We start from the raw sequence: 19,824 nt of genomic DNA, 5'->3' as shown, positions 1-19,824 counted from the left end.
TGCATACAGCAACTCCAACTTGATAAAACTCTCTCTGAAGTGCTAGAACATAAAATTTCACAGAAGACAAAAACAGAATCTGAGGAAAACAGAACAGTGACTATGGGGTATTAAAAAAAAAAATACATACATGTCAGTGTTAATTTTATTACTGAGAACTTCGTCAATTATAAAGTGCTTTATTCTCCTTGGAAAACGACAAACAGTTTTTAGAAATATATACAGGATAATTCAGAGTTAGAGAGAAGTCCAATCTCTACGTTAGTGTACAAGCTTAAAAATGTTGGAGGCTGCTACTCTTAACAGTATAGGTATTTGTGTCACTTAACATTGAGTCAGGACAACCCCACCAGTCCTACTGTCTCAGATGGTCTTGGGTCAGTCACGTGTGCTGGAAATCACCAAGTGCTTGAGGCATTGTTGTCTTCCTAGCTATGATTCCCCCTTCTGGGTATGGCAAAAACCTAATCAGAATAAAAACTTCCATCTGCAAAGGTACTAGTACTAGGTCACCCTACCTAGGTGGCCACTTTAAATTACAACTCAGATCATTGTGTATTCTAAGATGGTCTGTGGTGATCAGAAACTTGGATGCAGACTTTAGTTTTGATTGAAAGCAGTAATAGTCTCTAGTTTCTATGTTTTAAGGATTATTCATATTCCCATTGATACTTCATGATACAAAATTGTTTCCCTAAATCCAAAGTAAACTACACATCACTGTTGTAGAAGTGTAAAGAAATTTTAATCTCAGCAGCATTTTAATTGGAGCATTAACAAGTTTGAGAATGGAGAGATAAAAGAATGCCTCAATTAAAATGTAAACAATGTACTAGTCTATTTCATATATTGTTTAAGTACTGACATTATTGCTGGCTGTGGTTGGTGGATAAATCGATTCCATAATAGAGGGGAAAGCTTTTTAGTTACAAATCATGTCTCAAGAAGCCTTGATCAGAGCTGGTTTGAGATGTTCTTTTTTCATTGTCTGCCCTTCACCGGTAAAGAAATGACCCAAACTCAGGAAGCAAACAGCACTTCTCATGCTCTTCATCACTTCTAAATCGTAAGTTTCCAAAAGGATCCCATAAACTGGAAAGTCTCTTTAGAGAATGACTGGAGAATAAAGTGTTTTCTGTAATTGTTTGGGTTTCACTTATTATTCTTTTCTAGGGGAAGTTGGTAACACCGAGAAATCAGCTTCTACAGTATAGCAACGTCAGGTCGAGACTCGCAGAAATCATTCGTAATCTAGTTGTTCGTCACTACTTTGGTCGTTCTTACAGGTGGATAGATGAACTCATGTCTGCAATACACTCAACGAGGGCACCACAGAACCTTGGGTTGTTTGCTTCGCACCTACAGCTCATCTACAGCTCTCTCCTCCCCAGGAAAGTTAACTGGTAACATTCATGATTCTCACAAGATTTGTGATCACTACTGTAATTTTTTTGTAAAAATCTGATGAAAGCTCTATGAAGTATGAAAGGGATCTTATACTTAATGAACTTGAGATATCTCAGAGCATTTCAAACTATCACAGGCAGGATAAAGCATCAGAAGTAAATACTGGATTCGAATCTACTTTACAGAGGCAGACCTTACAGAATTAACCAGCGAGGAGGCTTGAAGTAGTTTAAAAAGGGGGGCTGGGATTGAGAGAAAAAGCCTTCTGAAATTGATTATACTCTTGCTATTTTAGATTAGTAACTGACTAAAACTGGATCCTAGATGAAAATGTGAAGACTCAGCTATGGTAATGAGTTAATTTAGAAAGTTAGAGACCTTGTGTGGGATGGGAAATTAAAGATTTGCCCCTCTGACAGGCTCCAGGAAAATGACAATTGTACTGGTGAAGTGAATGTACAGTCCAAGCAGTAAGTACAGATTAACATGTAGAAAATCAACTTCAACAGAGTAAACAATTAAAGACTCCTTTAACCACTGATTGAAAAAGGTCATAATTTCTAAATGTTTTCCTTGGGGGGCCAGCGGGCTAGTTGCTGCAGTCACAAGTCTGTATTTGGTCACCTTATTTCAATTAGATCGAGAACGCCTCTTTCTCTTTACAGCCCAAATTCCCATTAAAGGTTTTAATAAATGATAAAACTTACCTTAAAATTAAGTTAAAAACTAAACTATGACCAGAAAAGCATCTGTAACACTGATAATATTATTGAATGAATTAGTCTTGACAAACAGATATAGTCTACAGTTAGTGCCCTGCTGCCGAAGACAGCCTACACACCGGTAGGACTGAAATGTGACTGCCCCTCCCCCACCTCCCTCCATCAAATCCGGAAGGGCAATCCTCGAGGAGATATCAAGTAAGAGCCTTGGTATTTTCCTACCACATTAACAATGTAGCAGGAACACGCTTAGCAGATTATGAGTGACTGGTAAACATGCCCCTTAACTTTGAGAATCCCCATGTATCCTTCCTTAGGCAACAACATCTATAATTTAAGAAAATGACTATAAAAATACTCCTTAAATGTGAGAAGAGGCAAAACAGCCCTCATCATTTTACTCTTTACACTTCAATCCTTTGAGCTGTAAGCAAGATTAGCATTTATTCATCTAGTTGGACTCGATTTTTCCACAATGCTCCATTTTCTCCCTAGCTTTAAGAAATTTGTTTGGTCTTTGTTCCCAAATACTAAAATAAGAGACAGTCTTTAGACTGTTAAGTTGCAATTTCTTAGGGTTTCTGCTTTATTATTCCCTGGTATCCACAGCATAAGTGAGAGGTATAACTTAATTAACAGACGAAAATTTCTTCTACAGTGAAGGCGCTTTGTACTCCATCATACTAGAATAACTCTACTATAATCTCCATACAGTTTAAGACAACTGAAGTATTTGGTGTCAACTATAAGATACCTGATAAAGTAAATATACTGACTCATGGATGAAGAGAATGGAACTGATATTTCAGCGATAACAAGGGGCAAGGCAAAAAGACCTTTTCTAACCATTTACAAATTACTCGAAATATCAATACAATTGAGTAGAAAGGAAAAACAAAAATGCTGTATGCACCTTTAACAATGTTCTTGCATCCTGATATACAAACCTCTCATTCTTTTCAGGTGGTATAATCAAATTCAATTTGTACCAACAGAAGAGATTAAAATCCTTTCAGTTTAGTTTTTAAAACTATACCATGAAGTTAATAAATTTTGTGTTCTGATTATTCTAAAGAAAAACGGGCTAGAAGAGAGACAGGAAATGTAATATGGACCCAATGTTATTCTAAATAAGAATTTTACTTCAGATGTCATTAACCAACGTAGTGTGAAGGATTTGCTGACGTTTCTCCTTATTTTTGAACAGTAGTAACCTCAGATGGTCTTTTCATTGGTTTATGTCTTCTTTTCCTATTCATATTTCTACATTTTGAAGTGCTTTTTCCCAAAACAAGTCCTTTCCCCCCATTTCCTTATTATAAAACTAATTCCCTTTTGAGGCACAACACTCTACTATTGGAAAGAAACTTGTTTTAACTGCTTTATCTTCCTTCCAAAGGATTACTAAACTGAGAAAGGATTTAATCAGAGATTATCCCCTAAAATAAAAAAGGGAGAACACTCACCCTAGGAATTATCTGAAAATGGGATAAACTTTTCCTTTTATTCAGAAGTTACTACACATCGTCAGAAATACCCTTTTTAAATAAATAGGATATAAAAAAAATGCTTGTAAAACCTTACCTATTTTTTAAATGTTTGAAATCTTTTTTCTTAATAGGCTTGGTAAAATTAGTCTTTGAAAGAAATCAAAAATCAAATCTAAACATCTCAAACTTTTTTTTAAACCATAAATGAATAAAACCATAGGACTCTGGACATACACAACAACCACAGTAGTCTTTCTTTTTCATATACCATTAAGTAACTTCAAGTGCAATGGAGAGCTATAGCACTTACTTCTGGATCAGTTCACATTCAATTTGTAATCTTTTATCTTTTCTCACAAGAAAAATACACACTGATCCTGAACAAATTAAAGTACATCTGTGCATTACATCCCTGCGCATTTTGGGTAAAAAGAAGTAGGGAAAAAAAGTCAAACGTTTTAGCGCTCAGTGTAAACATTTGAACTATGAATTATTTATTAATTTCCCATAAAGTACGTAGGAGTGTGTGTGTCACATATTCAAAGTGAACCTTAGAAATAGCACCATGACCAAAAAGACCCATAAAAGCAATTCTCTCTAGTCCCTTCATTTTACTTCAGAGCTTGAGACAGCTGTCATTGTCAGCCATGCTTTCAAAGCCACCAGCCCAATTCTTGTTTTTTTCAGATGAAACCAGAATACTCCTATAAACCAGGATCTAACCACTTTGGAAAAATGAAAAATTAGTATTTAGTTGACCAGCCAATCAATGACGAGTTAATTCAGTCCAAAAGATAAGATTAGTTCTATTGATGAAGCCTAAATGTTCAAAGTATCATTTTTACCAAAAGAATTTATGTATTTATGAGTGTATTTCATATTTATTTATGGATTTTTTTGGTACCTTTTTGCAAATGATGGTAAACATGGAGTTATAACCCTGAGAATAGCTAGAAAACGGAGAAGCTTAAGAAGAGTTTAAATAAATTAATGGATATGACATCTATCACCATTAAAATGAGGAAAGTAAAGGGCATTCCATTAATTTTTTCAGGTCAATAGTCCAGGCCAATTATCCCACACCAAACTGTCCACTACACACTTAATACAAGCTCTGCGAAGAAGAGCATCAGTTTTGAAGTGGTGATAGCGCTCTAAACAACCAAAGGACAGGCAGGTATCCCACCTGTTCCAAAGATATCCTTCCCCTTACATCAGAGCAGAAAGAGAAAATGCCTCCTACCATGTCAAATGGAACAGATAATTAAAAATAACAATTAACAACATTCTCTAACACTGCTACCAGAGTCTGATGCTTTTCCGTATCTGCCACCTTAAGGGTACACAGGAGAAAAGGGTGAATTTTGTCTGAAATCAAATAGGGCCAATAAATAACAAAGGTGGGAGCACTGTAACATACCCCTTAGCTACAAAATATGTAAACCATTTGAATCAAGTCCATTTTCAGGCACAAACAAGCTAGGAATGGCCACCTATACTGTTTGGAGTAGCACAACCTATCAAGTAAAAATATTTGGCTCGAGAAAATAAGTGTACTATGGTACTTGATGATGTGATAAAAGTTTCACTTTAAATGGATTTCAAAATTATTTTCCCATAAAACAGATTTAAACTAGAGGTCACTAATAAAGATACACTTAGTTGCCCCAGCAAAGAATGCCTGGGATTGCACATGGCAGCAGTAAAACCAAAGAGATGGAGAATAACATTTCACTATTTTCCTATGTAGATGAGATTTGTGATTGCACACTTAACAAAACTCAACCCTACGATTTCAATAAAAATGGGGGAAACTACAAATAATTTAAAATACCCTCTTAGCCCTGTACACGCTATTAAAGAACAAACTTTTCCTAAATCTAAGGCACACAAACTCCTCTACTTCACAGAGTAAGACTATGGAAGACCAAGAGTTTGGTTAAATCCCGTCCATGGAAACCAGGAGGTCTCAGAAAGACAAATTATATAGCATTTTGTTAGTGCACAATTTTAAAGAAAAATGCTAGGACTATGGTCTGGCCTTAGAGGTTTAAAACGTACAATCAAAACATTAAGAAAAATAATTTACCAGCACTCTATAAATTCAAGTTTATAAAATAAAAGTGATGATATTTTCCTTAGAGAGAGAGAGACAGAGAGAGAGACAGAGAGAGACACACACAGAGAGAGCGAGAGAGAGAGAGAGAGAGAGAGAGACAGAGAGAGACAGAGAGACAGAGAGACAGAGAGACACAGACCCAATAGCATTTGGAAAGAAAACTGGAAACAATCGTAATGAAAATGACCAAATCTTGTATAATGCATTCTACTCAAGTAGCCAGGGAAAGAAAAATAAAAAGTGGTAGGTACCTTGCCTACTAATCATGGTTACACTTCCCATGATTGTAATGTCAGTATGCACATAATATTTATGACAAGTCTGTAAACATAGGTCATGTGAAATTGTTCCACTACAATAGGACAGGGCTTAGAAACTACCACCTCTTCATGAATTCAGAAAGCAGCCGCATGGCACTTGCTACCAGGAAGGTAATGCTCACTGGTTTCACAACCAGGGTGTCTAGTGTTAAACACATTTCAGACTCTTGCTCTCTGTAGTTAAATACTGTCAAAGTAGATCTGCCCCCAAAATGAAGCATATTTTGGCACCTGTGCTGAATGCTGCTACAAGGGCAAGCAAGTGCAAACAAAAATAACAGTCATGATTTAGTCACATTCATAACTTTTCATAGAAAAATATAAATATATTCCCTGAATTGTAGGACAAAAAAATAATTTCAATAGCCAACTTTCACCATCAATTCCAGTCCACTTCCTCTTTAAATGAACTGGTTTCCCTCAAGGTCATAAGGTGCGATCATCAAAATCTAACACATTTTCTAAGCTTCTGTCATCATCCCCATCATGGTATCTCACGGTCCTTCGACCCTGATTTCTCGTTTTTATTTTGGACCGGCGAAGAACTCGCTTAGATTTTGCATAGTCCAAATCCTCCCAGTCATTATCATCCACATTTAACCTGGGGCGCTTGCTTTGTCTTTGTCGCCTCACAGTTTTAGGTATGTTAGCTGGAAAAGTTTTACCTTTTCTAACTACTTTTGCTTTTCCTTTCATTTTCCTCTTTTTGGTTTTTGTCTCATCAGCAGAGTCAACATCTGACTCAGTTACAGATCCCAAATCTGAATCAGATTTAGGACTAGTGTCAGGTCCACACTTTGAATCCCCCGTTGTTTCTGAAATTTTCACATTTTCCAATTCAGGGTGCAGCCTCTTCCTCTTCCTTTCCGTCTTGGCCGCTTCCTGCGAGTCCTCCATCACTGTCGTCTTACTGAAAGGAGCCTTCCCATAGGTCCTGAGTCTTCTGCCATTCCACCTGCGTAGCCCGTAATTCAGCTCCTCCTCAAAGTTCTGCTCTGCAGTAGCTTTTTGTGCCAAAGTTGACTCAGAAGAAAATTTTCTACCAATCTCATCACCCCCTGGAATATGGCTTTTTGAATCTTCCTCTGAAGACCCAATCAAGGAATTCTTCGTTCTCAAAGGTGCAACATTTGTTCTGTGCTTACTGGTCTGCCTGGTAGGTCTGCTCTGGGGCGCGGAATCCGACGCACCTTCAGAGTCTGAGTCCCCACTCGGACACTGGGGCACTTCCTGCTTCCCGCTCTTGGTACTGCCCTCTGACTCAGCGCCGGGGGGCTCCCCTCCACAGGCGTCCTGTTCACCTGGCACTTCACAATTTACAGCTCCCTCAGAATCACTCACATTCTTCTCAGCTGCAGGACATGCAGAACGGAGGGGCTTCTTCCTTCCAGTTTTGCTTCTAGTACACACATTTCCTAAACTAACCTCTCCCACAGCGCTCCTGAGCTTTGTCTTACTGGCCGCAGCGGCTGCACATCTTCGAGGAATCCTTAGGAGACCCTTTTTGGCTTTTGATGACTTCTTAACCTCCTTGGACTTGCTGTCTGAGTCACTGGAACAGACCCTTTTCCTGGGAAATTTTCTGCTGTGTCCATGGTCTTGTGATGCAGAATCTAAAAATTAAGAGTATTCTTTTAATCTTTAATAGAAGAGTAGATCTAAAGGAATTAAATGCTCAGTACTTTAAACAACTCCACCCAGAACTCTTAATTCTTATTAACCTGGAAGGAGGATGGCAGTGAATGGGACGGGCTCTTAATACTTTGGAGCACTGACTTTTTTGGCCTCAGCACCATTCACAGTATAACACACTCCCATCAGTGCCATCCCATGCCGTCCTATCTACATACACAAAACACCTGACACTAAAAGACTTTATTCACACGGATACAGACTAAGCTCTCTTTACCACCGCACTAAGGTATGGGAACTAACCACTTACTCTCAGCCTCCCTGAAACTCTCCTGAACTTCACAAGCTCCCATCACATCACCTACTTTGCCTCCTGCTCCTTAGTACTTTGCATCAATCCCCATTTACCAGGACTACAATCTTAATTAAGCAAGTTATTTCACCTCTCCATGCTCCAGGGTTGTCAGTAAAATGGACAATAATAGTAATAGTACCTACCTCTTAAAAGATACGAAGACTAAACTGATTAATAAAGCATTTAGAAAAACTTCCTGATACACAGAAACAGCTCAGTAACTGTTCTGTTAGCTGCTGTTGTTATTACCTACCACACTCCTTTCAAGCAGTTCTACCATTTTCTTGCCTCTTCTCAAACTATTATTACCACCGTTTCAAAATGTGCTTGCCCCCTGCTTTTCTTAAACCCACAGCCAACACTATATCCCCATCCCCAACACAAAAAATGAAATCTTTAACAGCAATAGTTAAGGCCAAGACTGCCTGTTACGTGAATAAAACTAAATGTGCTACTGAACCAACAGTTACGCACGCACACAGGAATAGGAAGGACACACAGAAAGACTAATGGACAAGGCACGGCATGGAGAGGGACATCTGGCAAGAAATTTCACGGGAAAGAAAACCGATGCATGCTGTAAGGAAAGAAAGAAAATGAGAATAAATCAGTGAAACGTTTTGAATTACCTTTCATAAAACTGTTGGCTTTTTCTTTTGTGTTGTCATCATCTGAATCAAAATCAGTTTCAGATACGTGATCTGAGAAACACTGAGACCCGGCAACAGGGTCACACTTCAAATTTCCTGAAATCGGGCTGGTTTCCATTCTGTGACATTTACCATCTTCTCTACCTTCTTCGGATTCAGAGTCCTCTGAATCACTGAAGATCTTTGCTTTTTTAAGGAAAGTTGCATTCTTGCGACCTGTGTTGTATTTCCTACCAGCACACTTTCTCGGTTCAGAATCTGCTTCCTCCTCTTCCTCTGAGATGCTTTCTGCCTGCTGTTTCTGCCCAGATGTTGATGGGCCAGCAGTTCTGTGATGTCCATTATCCGAACCATGACTTTTAGAGTCATCTTCAGAAGACTCTATTTTAAGAAATTTTGTTTTAGAAGTTGGAGTGTGGGACTTGTAACCATTAGCATGCCAACCTTTCCGGACTACCTGCAAATCACTTTCTGACTCCGAAACTCCATTTTCAGAGTCACTGTCAGCGTTCTGGGCAGCATGAGAATTGGACACTGGTGATGGTTGATTTTGGTCTTTTAGCTCCTCTTCTTCAATTTCTGATTTTAAGCTCTGATCATCTTCAGAATTATGTAGTAACTTTTTTCTAGCTACAGCAGAAGCATTCCGGTGAGGCAGCTTACGGCCAGAACAAACACTTTCAGAGCTAGAATTCTCCTCTGCGTCACTCATTAGCTTTATCTTATTGGCAGCCACAGCAGCACACTTTCGTAGAACTTTCCTGTTATTTCCAGCTCTGGCTTTTCGCTTTTCGCCAGTCTCCAATGAATTGTTATCAGAATCACTTAAATAGACTCTCTTTCGAGTGGCTTTTCTGCCACATCCATTTTCTAAAGAAACTGGACCTAGAAATAAAGTAACAGTAAGATTAGAAAGGTCTTCTTTATTTCAACATGTTTTTAACGACTTTATTATTTTAGTACTGATGTTCCTTATTTTTTACTGCCAAAATCATTCCCTTTCTAAATGTAAAACGCCTAAAGGATGGAATAGAATAGACAGCCAAGAAATAAACCTGCACATATGTGGTCAATTAATTTATGAGAAAGAAGGAAAGAATATACAATGGGGAAGGGACAGATTCCTCAAAAAATGGTGCTGGGAAAATTGAACAGCCATATGCGAAAGAACAAACTAGACTATTAGCTTACACCCCACACAAAAATCATAACTCAAAATGGATTAAAGATTTGAATGTGAGACCTGAAATCATAAAACTCCTACAAGCAGAGGGGGCAAGCCCCTTTACATCGGCCTTGGTGATGAGTTTCTGGATCTCACTCCAAAAGCAAAGGCAACAGAAGCAAAAATAAACAAGTGGGACTAAATTATCAAACTACAAAGCTTCTGCACAGCAAAGGAAATCATCGACAAAATGAAAACATAACCTACTGAATGGGAGAAAATATTTGCAAATCATATATCCAATAAGGGTTAATAATACCCAAAATATATAACGAACTCATACAACTGAATAGCATGAAACCAATCCAATTGAAAAATGGGCAGAGGCTCCAAATAGAAATTTTTCCAAATAAGATATACAAATGGCCAACATGTATAGGAAAAGATGCTCAACATCACTAATCATTAGGAAAACGCAAATCAAAACCACAATGAGATACCACTCCACACCTGTTAGAATGGCTATTATCAAAAAGACAAGAAATAACAAATGCTGGCAAGGATGTGGAGAAAAGGGAACCCTCGTACATGTTGGTGGGAATGTAAATTGGTGCAGCCACTATGGAAAACAGTATGGAGGTTCTGCAAAAATTTAAAAATAGAATTACCTTATAATCCAGCTATTCCACTTTTGGGTATTTATCCGGAAAAAACCCAAAACAATTAATTCCAAAAGATCTATGCACGCCCATGCTCAGTGCAGCATTAGTTACAATAGTCAAGATACAGAAACAAGTGAAGTGTCTACCAATAGATAAATGGATGAGTAAGTCGTGGAGTGTATATACAATGGACTATTACTCATTAGTCATAGGAATGGAATCTTGCCATTTGCAACAACACGGAGGGACCTTGAGGGCATTATGCTAAGTAAAATAAGTAAGGGAAAAACAAATATCGTATGATCTCACTTACATATGTAATCCAAAAAACAAAATAACAAAACCAAGCTCATACCTACAGAGAATAGATTGCCTCCCCCCGGGGGGGGGGGGGGGGGGGAGGAATTGGATGAAGTGGTCAAATGGTAACGGTACCAACTTCTAGTTACATAATAAATAAATTGTGGGGGTGTAATATATGACATGGTGACTAAAAGTAATACTGTATTGCATATTTGAAAACTGCTAAGCGAGAAGATCTTAAAAGTCCTCATCACAAGAAAAAAAACTAAAGTTTTAAAACTGTATATATGGTGATGGATGATAACTAGACTTGCGGTCATTTCTCAATGTATACAAATATCAAATCATTATGCTGTACACCTGAAACTAATATAATGTTATATGTCAATTACACCTCAATTTTTTTAAAGAAAAGCCTAAAGGACATTTAATCATATGTAAATGCATTAAGTCAATAAACCATTCGACGTTTAGCTCTTGGATTCTCTGGGTATACATTCCTCCAAAGCACCACTGAGAGTCTCTCACCAGTTTTTCTCTGAGCAGCTCTGGTTCTGGTCACCCTGAGATTGCTGCTTCTCGCCAGCCTACCACGTAAGGAGGGTTCACGAGCTCTTGAACTCTCTTTGCTTTCCTCGGAACTATGTGAAGCTGAAGATGACGAAGAGGTACCTAAGGAATCTTCCATTTCACTGTCTAAGAAAAATAAAACAACAGTTCGTCACATATATTCTCCTATCTTTACACACATAGGCAGTTATTTCATAACAGAAGACTTCAATCAGACTCTCAAAATACTTTAGAGTATATTTTTAAAAGTTGTTCCAAAGAAGAGCTGAAAAAAATTTTGGTACTAAAAGGTACGTAATCAGCATTCTGAATTAAGTTCTCTTATTTCTGAAAGTAACATATCAATCCTAGTTTGGATTCAGACAATACAGTTTATGTATTTAATAAACAAACCTCCACTTAAAAATTTAATTAGCTCCACTATCCACTCTCATCTGTTATATGAAACACGTTTCCTAAAGAAAAGGCACTACCATTTATTTCAAGGCTAGCATTTCAGTAGACATACTTTGAAGTGTCTCTCTAGTAGCCCTTCCTAACAGCATAGTACCACACATGCTTTCAGCTCACAGAAGGTCATTTCTACGTGCAAAAAAAACAAGTGGAAAAGTGAGATAAGTAAGTTAAATAGTACAGGTCCCTGCTCCCACTAGTCCCCATAAATGAGCGCATGCCCCAGTATGAGCACAAGACAGGATACCCACATTTCCTGCTCCTTCCTTCAGACTCACTTCTTACATGACTATCACAGAATGAAAACGTCATCAGAATGAGTGGGAACATACTGCTAAAAGACAAAATTTTACTCCATAACACAACCCAACTCCATGTTAGTGAAGGAAGTGGCTGTGATAGAAAGATATCAGTCACCCAACTGTGCTTCCTTGGTCCGCTTTGACTGTTCCTACTCTATTCCACTAACCAGCACATTGACTGTCCAGATTCTTCCCCTTCCCTGCACATCACTGCCAAATTGACCCTCTTCCTGAGACAGAATTCATCACGTGACTCCCTTCCTCAACAAGAGATGCAATCAAGTAATCCCAACTTGATTGGCTTGCTCGTCTCGCAAACGTGGCTGCACTCTACCTGTTGGTTCTATTACTTTAAATTACAGCAGTAATTATTATACTGTCCTCGTACGTCACCAAAAGCACGCAGAGCAATACCGAAAAACATAAACACCACAGCCTCATTCGCACAGTGCTAACGAAGGATCTGATTGTCACCACACCACCAAATGACAGTAACATTCTAAAGAGGGTAAAATTTACTAGGTCATCAGCTTTAAACTTACATCATTACCATGCCATTTTTTTAATTTTGAAAAAATATAAAAATGTCATTTTGCACATAAAGTTGACATTTATGTATTATTTAAAATATAGAGGATTCAAATTTGCACAAAATGTGGCTGTACCGTTTGCTAAGAACAGTACTTATCAAACATATTCGAACAGTCCGTGCTTGTTGCTTTCGTCCCTTATGTTGAAGTGTAAATTCCTTGCGTGTAAAGGCCATGCTCAGGTGGGCCTTCTTCTACACCCACGTTGACCAGCAGTGGTACACATGTGAGCACTCAACAGTTGAAGAACAATGTTCTACTACGTCTCACCAGATAACGGAGAACCATTGGTCACAGTGATGGGCCTATTTCTCCTCGTTCTTTCTAATGATCCTGTTGAATCTGAAGAGTCACCAGAAGTACCACCCGAAGAGACACTCGCACTCCTCCTGCGGCTTGCAGAATAAGCTGCCCGACTTGAGGTAGACTGGGTAGGGGAACCTACCAACTCAGGAATTACTCTCGTCTGAGATTTTAAACGCTTCTGTTTGACATTTCTGGTCAAAGATATAAACAAAAGAAACAATATTTAACAAAACAAAATGCCTAAATAAAAATGTATTATTACTTAATCTGAGAATAAGTTTAGATCAAAACATTAACATATTCATTATTAACATCTTTTGCTGGTATGGATTACTGTTAATATCCTTTTACTCAAAATTTGAAATTGTTTTATTCCAAACTGGAGTAATGAACAAATGATCCAAGTAACAGAGTTACAGAAAACCATACTGAAAACCTTAGGTTCTTTGGATTAAATGCTAAGGGGAGCCAACGCTTATGTAGTGATACAGGCATTTGTTCACGTTATGAATCTGAGTCTCAATATGACGAACTTTCTCTCTAGTCTATTTGTTTCTAAACACAGTATAAAATTAAGAGGAGAAATCAACAAACCCTAAACAGAAAGGACAGAGAGGCAACTATTCACATCTAAGTCCCAGTTCACCATGTCTGGCCCCTGAGCCACGGATTATGGTGGAAAATAGTGGCAATTTAAAACAAGATAATCTTTGTATTTACATTAAAGATCTGGGTAATACTCCTTTTGAGATAATCCTATTTTCCTTAAAAATAAAAAGATAAACTGGCTTTTTAGGAGTATCTAAGACATTTGAGCTAAAAGATAACCACAATTCTTTAAACCAGTAATCATTTATCATAATCAAAAAAATTCAAGCTTGTTATGTCAATATTTTAACTTCCATTAATATCAACTTGAGGGCAGACCAGTAAACACACAAAAAATAATCATATGCTTAATTAAACTTATCAAAAACTTAATTTTTAACAGCAGACAAGCTGGTAATATAAGGGTGAAGACTCCCTTTTTTTTCTATGTTCCTCTGAACTGTTAAGACTCTTGGTTCAAAGAGAAAGTAGTTTTAAAAAACAAACAAAAATAGTTAAAATCTTATACAATAACAGAGAAACCCAAACTGAGGGTCATTTTATAAAATAAATGATCCACAGTGTTAAGAAATGTCAATCAAGAAGACAAAGGTTGGGCAGCCGGATGACGCAGTTGGTTAGAGCACAAGCTCTTAACAACAGGGTTGCCAGTTCAATTCCTGCATGGGATGGTGGTCTGTGCCCCCTGCAAGTAAGATAGAAAACAGCGAACAGTGACTGGACTTGGAGCTGAGCTGTGCCCTCCACAATTAGATTGAAGGACAACGACTGATGGGTCTGGAGAAACACACTGTTCCCCAATAAAAAAAAAAAAAGACAAGGTTGAAAATCAAAATTCCAGATTAAAAGAGACTAAAGAAAGAGACATACCAACTAAATGCAATGCATGATCTAGATTAGGAAAAGAAATAATTTTGCCTTGACATTACTGAGTCAACTACAGAAGTACAAATTGGGTGTGGTTAGAACCTTGTTCTTAGCCAAGTCTACACCAAGTATTTATGGAAGAGAATGACATCAAAAATATTCTTTTGACTGATTTAAAAGAAAAAACTGTTAACAGAATGATAAAGCAAAAAAAAAAAAAAAGCAAATGTGGCATAAAGTGAGCAACTGGTGTATCCAAACAGAGTATACAGTTCTTTGAATTATTTTTCAACTTTTCTGTAATTTTGAAATTATTTCAAAATGAAAAGTTAGAAAACGGCGGTGGGGTAGGGACGACTCACGTAGGACTGTGTCACACACGTTCTTGAATCACAGGTTGCAAAGCAGCTGAACAGGTCTTTTACCTATTGAGTATGTTTATCTATTCCAATGAGGCTCTGTTATTCTAAACATGGGGAACAGGGATGCAATGAGGACCTCAGCAAATCATCTCACCCAAAAAGCAAAAATAAGGCTGACAAAATAATCCAAAACAATCATTTCAGAACTCTGGAAAGTAATTAAAGGCATATGACAAATTAAAAAGTGTTATTCAAGAAAAAAGTCTGAATCTAAATAAAACCTGTGGTGTCTTTGGCATTTTAACTTGAGGCTCCCCGCAGTCAATACTGTGGCCTGCCACCCTGAGGACAGGGATTAGCAGGTGGAGGGAGGTGCCCTGATATGGGAGCCCCACAGGAAAGATGCATGCTCAAGGCCACTGATAATATTGCTGGAAATACAATGGTTACAGCAAGAAAGAGTTCAGCCAGAAATCTAAAAGGAAGATTTAGGGATTGAGACCATCTTAGAATCTTTGAAACATCTTCCTGGGGCTAGAGGGAGTTCCATACATATTCAAGAAAGACTAGAGAGAACCCAATTATTATTTATTAGTCATTCTTGGCCGACCTTGAGACTCGTATGTCTGATAAAATAGAAGCAAAGGGTGAGGCCTGCTTACCTCACACAGAGACCACTTCAGAAACAGTGGAAGCCTTACTTAAAAGTGTTTAAGGACAAGTTGCTGACCACTGAACTATGCTGAGCCAGCAAAGACATCTAGAGAAACAGGGTCAAAAAAAAAAATTTTTTTTTCCTTCTTCCGTCTCCCCCCACCCCAACTCCAGTTCAAACCGTTGTTTCTCAGTCTAGTTGTGTAGGACACAGCTCCCTGGCCCATGCTGGTATTATGAGCCCTGCGCTCCCCCCAGCCCCACTGAGACCGACGGTCACCAATCATCGGTTGGCCACTAGTGCACAGAAGCTCAAGGCAGCTCTTGCCGGCTGCCGGCCACTCACGCTAGCCACCGGTCACTCTCGGCGGCACACAGTAGCCCATGGCAGCACACAGCAGCCCTCGGCAGCTCACGCGGACCTCCGGCTGCTCACGCCCACCTCTGGCTGCTCACGGCAGCCCAGCTCCAGGGAGAGCCCTTGTTCACAATCTTAGCTGTAGAGGGCACAGCTCAGTGGCCCATGTGGGAATCGAACTGGTGACCTCGGCGTTAGGAGCACAGTGCTCCAACCACCTGAGCCACTGGACCAGACCCCCTCCCCAATTTTTTTTTTAAATTTTATAAAAGGAGCAGACTTCAGCGAGTAAACACTGCAGGGAAGACAGACTACAGAAACTGGTCTAGTTAATTGATAAAACAAAGCCAGCAGCAACCTCCACCAATGAAGGAAAACATCAGACTCCAGATCTGCTACTATACGCTAACAACAAAAGCTGGGGTACAGTGTTTCCCCGAAAATAAGACCTAGCCAATAATCTCTAATGCGTCTTTTGGAGCAAAAATTAATTTAAGACCCAGTATTATTATGTTAGATAAGACCTGGTCTTATATTAAAATTAATTTTTACTCCAAAAGACGCATTAGAGCTGATTGTCGGGCCAGGTCTTATTTTCGGGGAAACACGGTACTAAAGGACTTCAGGCTGAAAAATGACACCAGAGATTAAGTCAAATCCATAAAAAGAAATAAAGACCACTGGGAAAGGTAATTACGTAGATAAATTAAACAACAGTATTTGCTTTCTTAAATGATTTGAGACAACTGCATAAAACATAAAGATGTAATATGTACGACAGTACAGCACAAACAAGGAGGCAAAGGGAACTAAACTATAATAAAATTCTTTTATCTATAGAAATTAAATCGTATTACTCCAAAGTAGGTTGTTTTGAACTGAGATGCATAGTGTTAATCCCCAGAACCACCATGAAGAAACCCATCAAGAGCATAGTACACACTCAAACTGCAAATGGAAACAAACTAACATTGAATAACTCAATTTTCACATTCCAATGCTTTAAAAAACCTGTAAATTTGGTATTAATATAAGTTACATAGTCAAAGAAGACAGAATATAAATTAGTATTAAATTGCTGATAAAAGAGAATAAACCCTGCATTTTATATTTCTTCTTCACCACTAGTTTTCAGTAAAAATATAATACATTATTCCTAATGGACATTTTCCCATACACAATCAAATGCTCAATGGCCATACATAATAATCACTTTACTTTCTGAATTAAAAAAGCTTATAAAAAACTGATACTTTAAATTATCTTTTATAAAGTTTTTTCAATTGATGCTTTTCATTAAATGCTTATAAATTAATGTAATTACAGATCAATGCCACAGCTCTAAATACAGACAGCTTTCAAGCCAAAAAAAGGACTATACTTTTCTGAATATGCTGTACTCTAAAATGATTAAGAATTTTTAGAATAAAGGCAAACATGTTTTCACAATCTGAAATTTTACAGAACTGCATACAAAGCTGCAATAACCAATTCACCTGACATTTCTGTTGGCCTGGTTGACATGGTTACAACTTTGCCGTCTCTGGAACCTCTGGCTCCTTCGAAGTTTTTCATTGAATTTTTGACCAATTTTAAAATCGGAGGAGATTTTCTTCATTTTTTCTTCAAATAAGGCAGACAATCTCAACGTCATACTATAAATCTGCAAGGATATGAAAGCAAAATTATAACCACAAAATACCTTTTAAAATATTTTTCCAAAAGAGACTGTAATCATTGAGGGTACTTGCTATCTATTATATCACTGTTATAGATAACGGCCATTACTTACTTTATTTCCCACCCCTTTGCTTCAATGACATCTGCAAGGAAGAGGAAGTATCTTGGGTTTTCCAGTTTTCACATCTACATGTACAAACCCAAAAATGTCCCCTTTGCCTGAAGTCAGAGGGGAAGTTGGCTGGTTTTCAGACTGCTACTTAGGCAGCAAAAGAGCAAAACTTCCCTCCTCGGGACGAGGGGACAAAAGCATTTTTACACAAGTCTCTGCTTGTAATCTGACTGCCTTTGATGCCACTTACTCCTAAACATGAATTACAGACAACAGGATACCTTGCATCCAGAAGAAAATATGCCCTAGAACTTTAATATATATATGAAAGATGTTTAAAAAATGTTTATAACAACATCAAATCTTTAAAAGAACAACAATGTGATATTAAGTGCTACTAGAAGTAATTTTTGGTCCAGCTATGTATTTACAGGAAGTACTCTCTACTTGTCTGCAATCCATCCCGAAAGTACAAAAGTCTAATGTTCAAAAGCTAAATATCAATCGCTCTGATGCATGGCAGAGGAGGGTGGAGAGACGCTAACACTAAAGAACCTTGAATATACGTGACATTTGTAATCCTTGATAAGCTCTTTAACAATTATTTTCAGTATTTTCTGCATATATTAAATTTATTCTTTTTCTTCAAACCTGAAGTCTAGCCTAAGTCACCAGTTTTAACAAGAGTGATCTTTTTCCTAATTGTATTAGGTTTGAAACCCCTGATTGTCTTATCACCATTTTCATATTATGTTTCCTCATTAGCGCTCATGTAAAATTCAATAATACATTTGAACTGAAAATAAACATTTAACAAAAATGTTTAAAACTATCAGCTCCTCAACACAAAGAAAGGCATGTATAAAAAACCCAACTGACATCATACACAATGGTGAAAGACTGAACATCTTTCCCCCCAAGATCAGGAATGAGACAAAGATGTCTGCTTTCACCACTGCTGTTCAACACTATATTTTAAATTCTAGTCAGAGCAATTAGACAAAGAAAAAGAAATAAAAATAATTCAAATTGGAATGACAGAAGTAAAACTGTCTCTATTCATGGATGACATGAATCTACATAAGAAGAAACACTCAAAGATTCCACAAAAAAGCTATTAGCACTAATAAACAATTCAGCAAAATTACAGGGTACAAGATCAACACACAAGAATCAGTTGTGTGTCTATACACCAACAATGAATAATCATAAAAAGAAACTTAAAAAGCAATTGTAGGGGCGGCTGGGTGGCTCAGTTGGTTAGAGCGCGAGCTCTCAACAACAAGGTTGCCGGTTCAATTTCCGCATGGGATGGTGGGCTGCAGCCCCTGCAACTAAAGATTGAAAACAGCAACCTTGTTGGACTTGGAGCCACCACAACTAGACTGGACAACGACTTGGAGCTGATGGGCCCTGGAGAAACACACTGTTCTCCAATATTCCCCAATAAAATTTTTTTAAAAAAGCAATTGTATTTCAAATAGCATCTAAAATAATAAACTATCTGGGAATAAATTTAACCAAGAAGGTATAAGACTTGTCACTGACAATTAAAAAACATTGCTCCAAGAAATTAGACCTAAATAAATAGAAAGACATACCCTGGTTAGAAACAGGAAGACTTAACGTTATTAAAATGTCAATACGGCACAAAGCAAAATCTACACATTCAACACAATCTTTATCAAAATTTCAAGGACGCTTTCAAAAATGGCAAAAGCCATTCCTCAAACCCACAATGAATTGAAAGGACCCCTCAGTAGCCAAATCTTGAAAATGAACAAAATGGGAGGACTCACACTTCCTGATTTCAAAACTTACTACAAATTTACAGTCAACAAAACATTGTGGTATTGACACAAATAGATGCATATACAGACAGACAGACACATACATACAGACCAATGGAACAGAATTGAGTTCAGAAATAAATCCATGTATCTATGGCCAACTGATTTTCAAAAAGGGTGCCAAGTTCATTCAATGGGTAAAGACTAGTCTCTTCAATAGATGGTGCTGGGACAAATGTATTTGCACAGGCAAAAGAATGAATTGGACCCCTCTACCTTACACCACTTATAAATATTAACTCAACATGGATCGACATTTAAGTGTAAGAGCTAGGCCACAAAACTC

At 37.8% G+C, this 19,824-nt stretch overlaps 1 protein-coding gene across 6 annotated transcripts in view; it reads right to left on the bottom strand.

Moving 5' to 3' along the window:
- BRWD1 (bromodomain and WD repeat domain containing 1) overlaps positions 1 to 19,824 on the bottom strand; it is a 102,153-nt gene that overhangs the window by 3,059 nt on the left and 79,270 nt on the right. For 4 of the 6 annotated variants that reach the window (XM_074325217.2, XM_074325220.2, XM_074325227.2 and 1 more), the window contains exons 37-41: positions 17,393 to 17,559; positions 13,011 to 13,237; positions 11,354 to 11,521; positions 8,675 to 9,580; positions 6,724 to 7,671 (exon numbers count right to left, since the gene is read on the bottom strand). In XM_074325217.2, the coding sequence (XP_074181318.2) occupies positions 6,724 to 7,671; positions 8,675 to 9,580; positions 11,354 to 11,521; positions 13,011 to 13,237; positions 17,393 to 17,559 (2,416 nt within the window). Of the gene's footprint in view, positions 1 to 6,359; positions 7,672 to 8,674; positions 9,581 to 11,353; positions 11,522 to 13,010; positions 13,238 to 17,392; positions 17,560 to 19,824 lie in introns of those variants that run through there. The other 2 variants (XM_088794582.1, XM_088794583.1) reach the window with 1 other exon arrangement.

The sequence above is a fragment of the Rhinolophus sinicus genome, chromosome 17 (genome assembly GCF_057876585.1).
Source record: "Rhinolophus sinicus isolate RSI-liver-muscle chromosome 17, RSI-T2T, whole genome shotgun sequence".
Classification (NCBI taxonomy): Eukaryota; Metazoa; Chordata; class Mammalia; order Chiroptera; family Rhinolophidae; genus Rhinolophus; species Rhinolophus sinicus.
The sequence above is the reverse complement of the archived record's forward strand: the minus strand, read 5'-3'. Positions and strand labels throughout refer to the sequence as shown.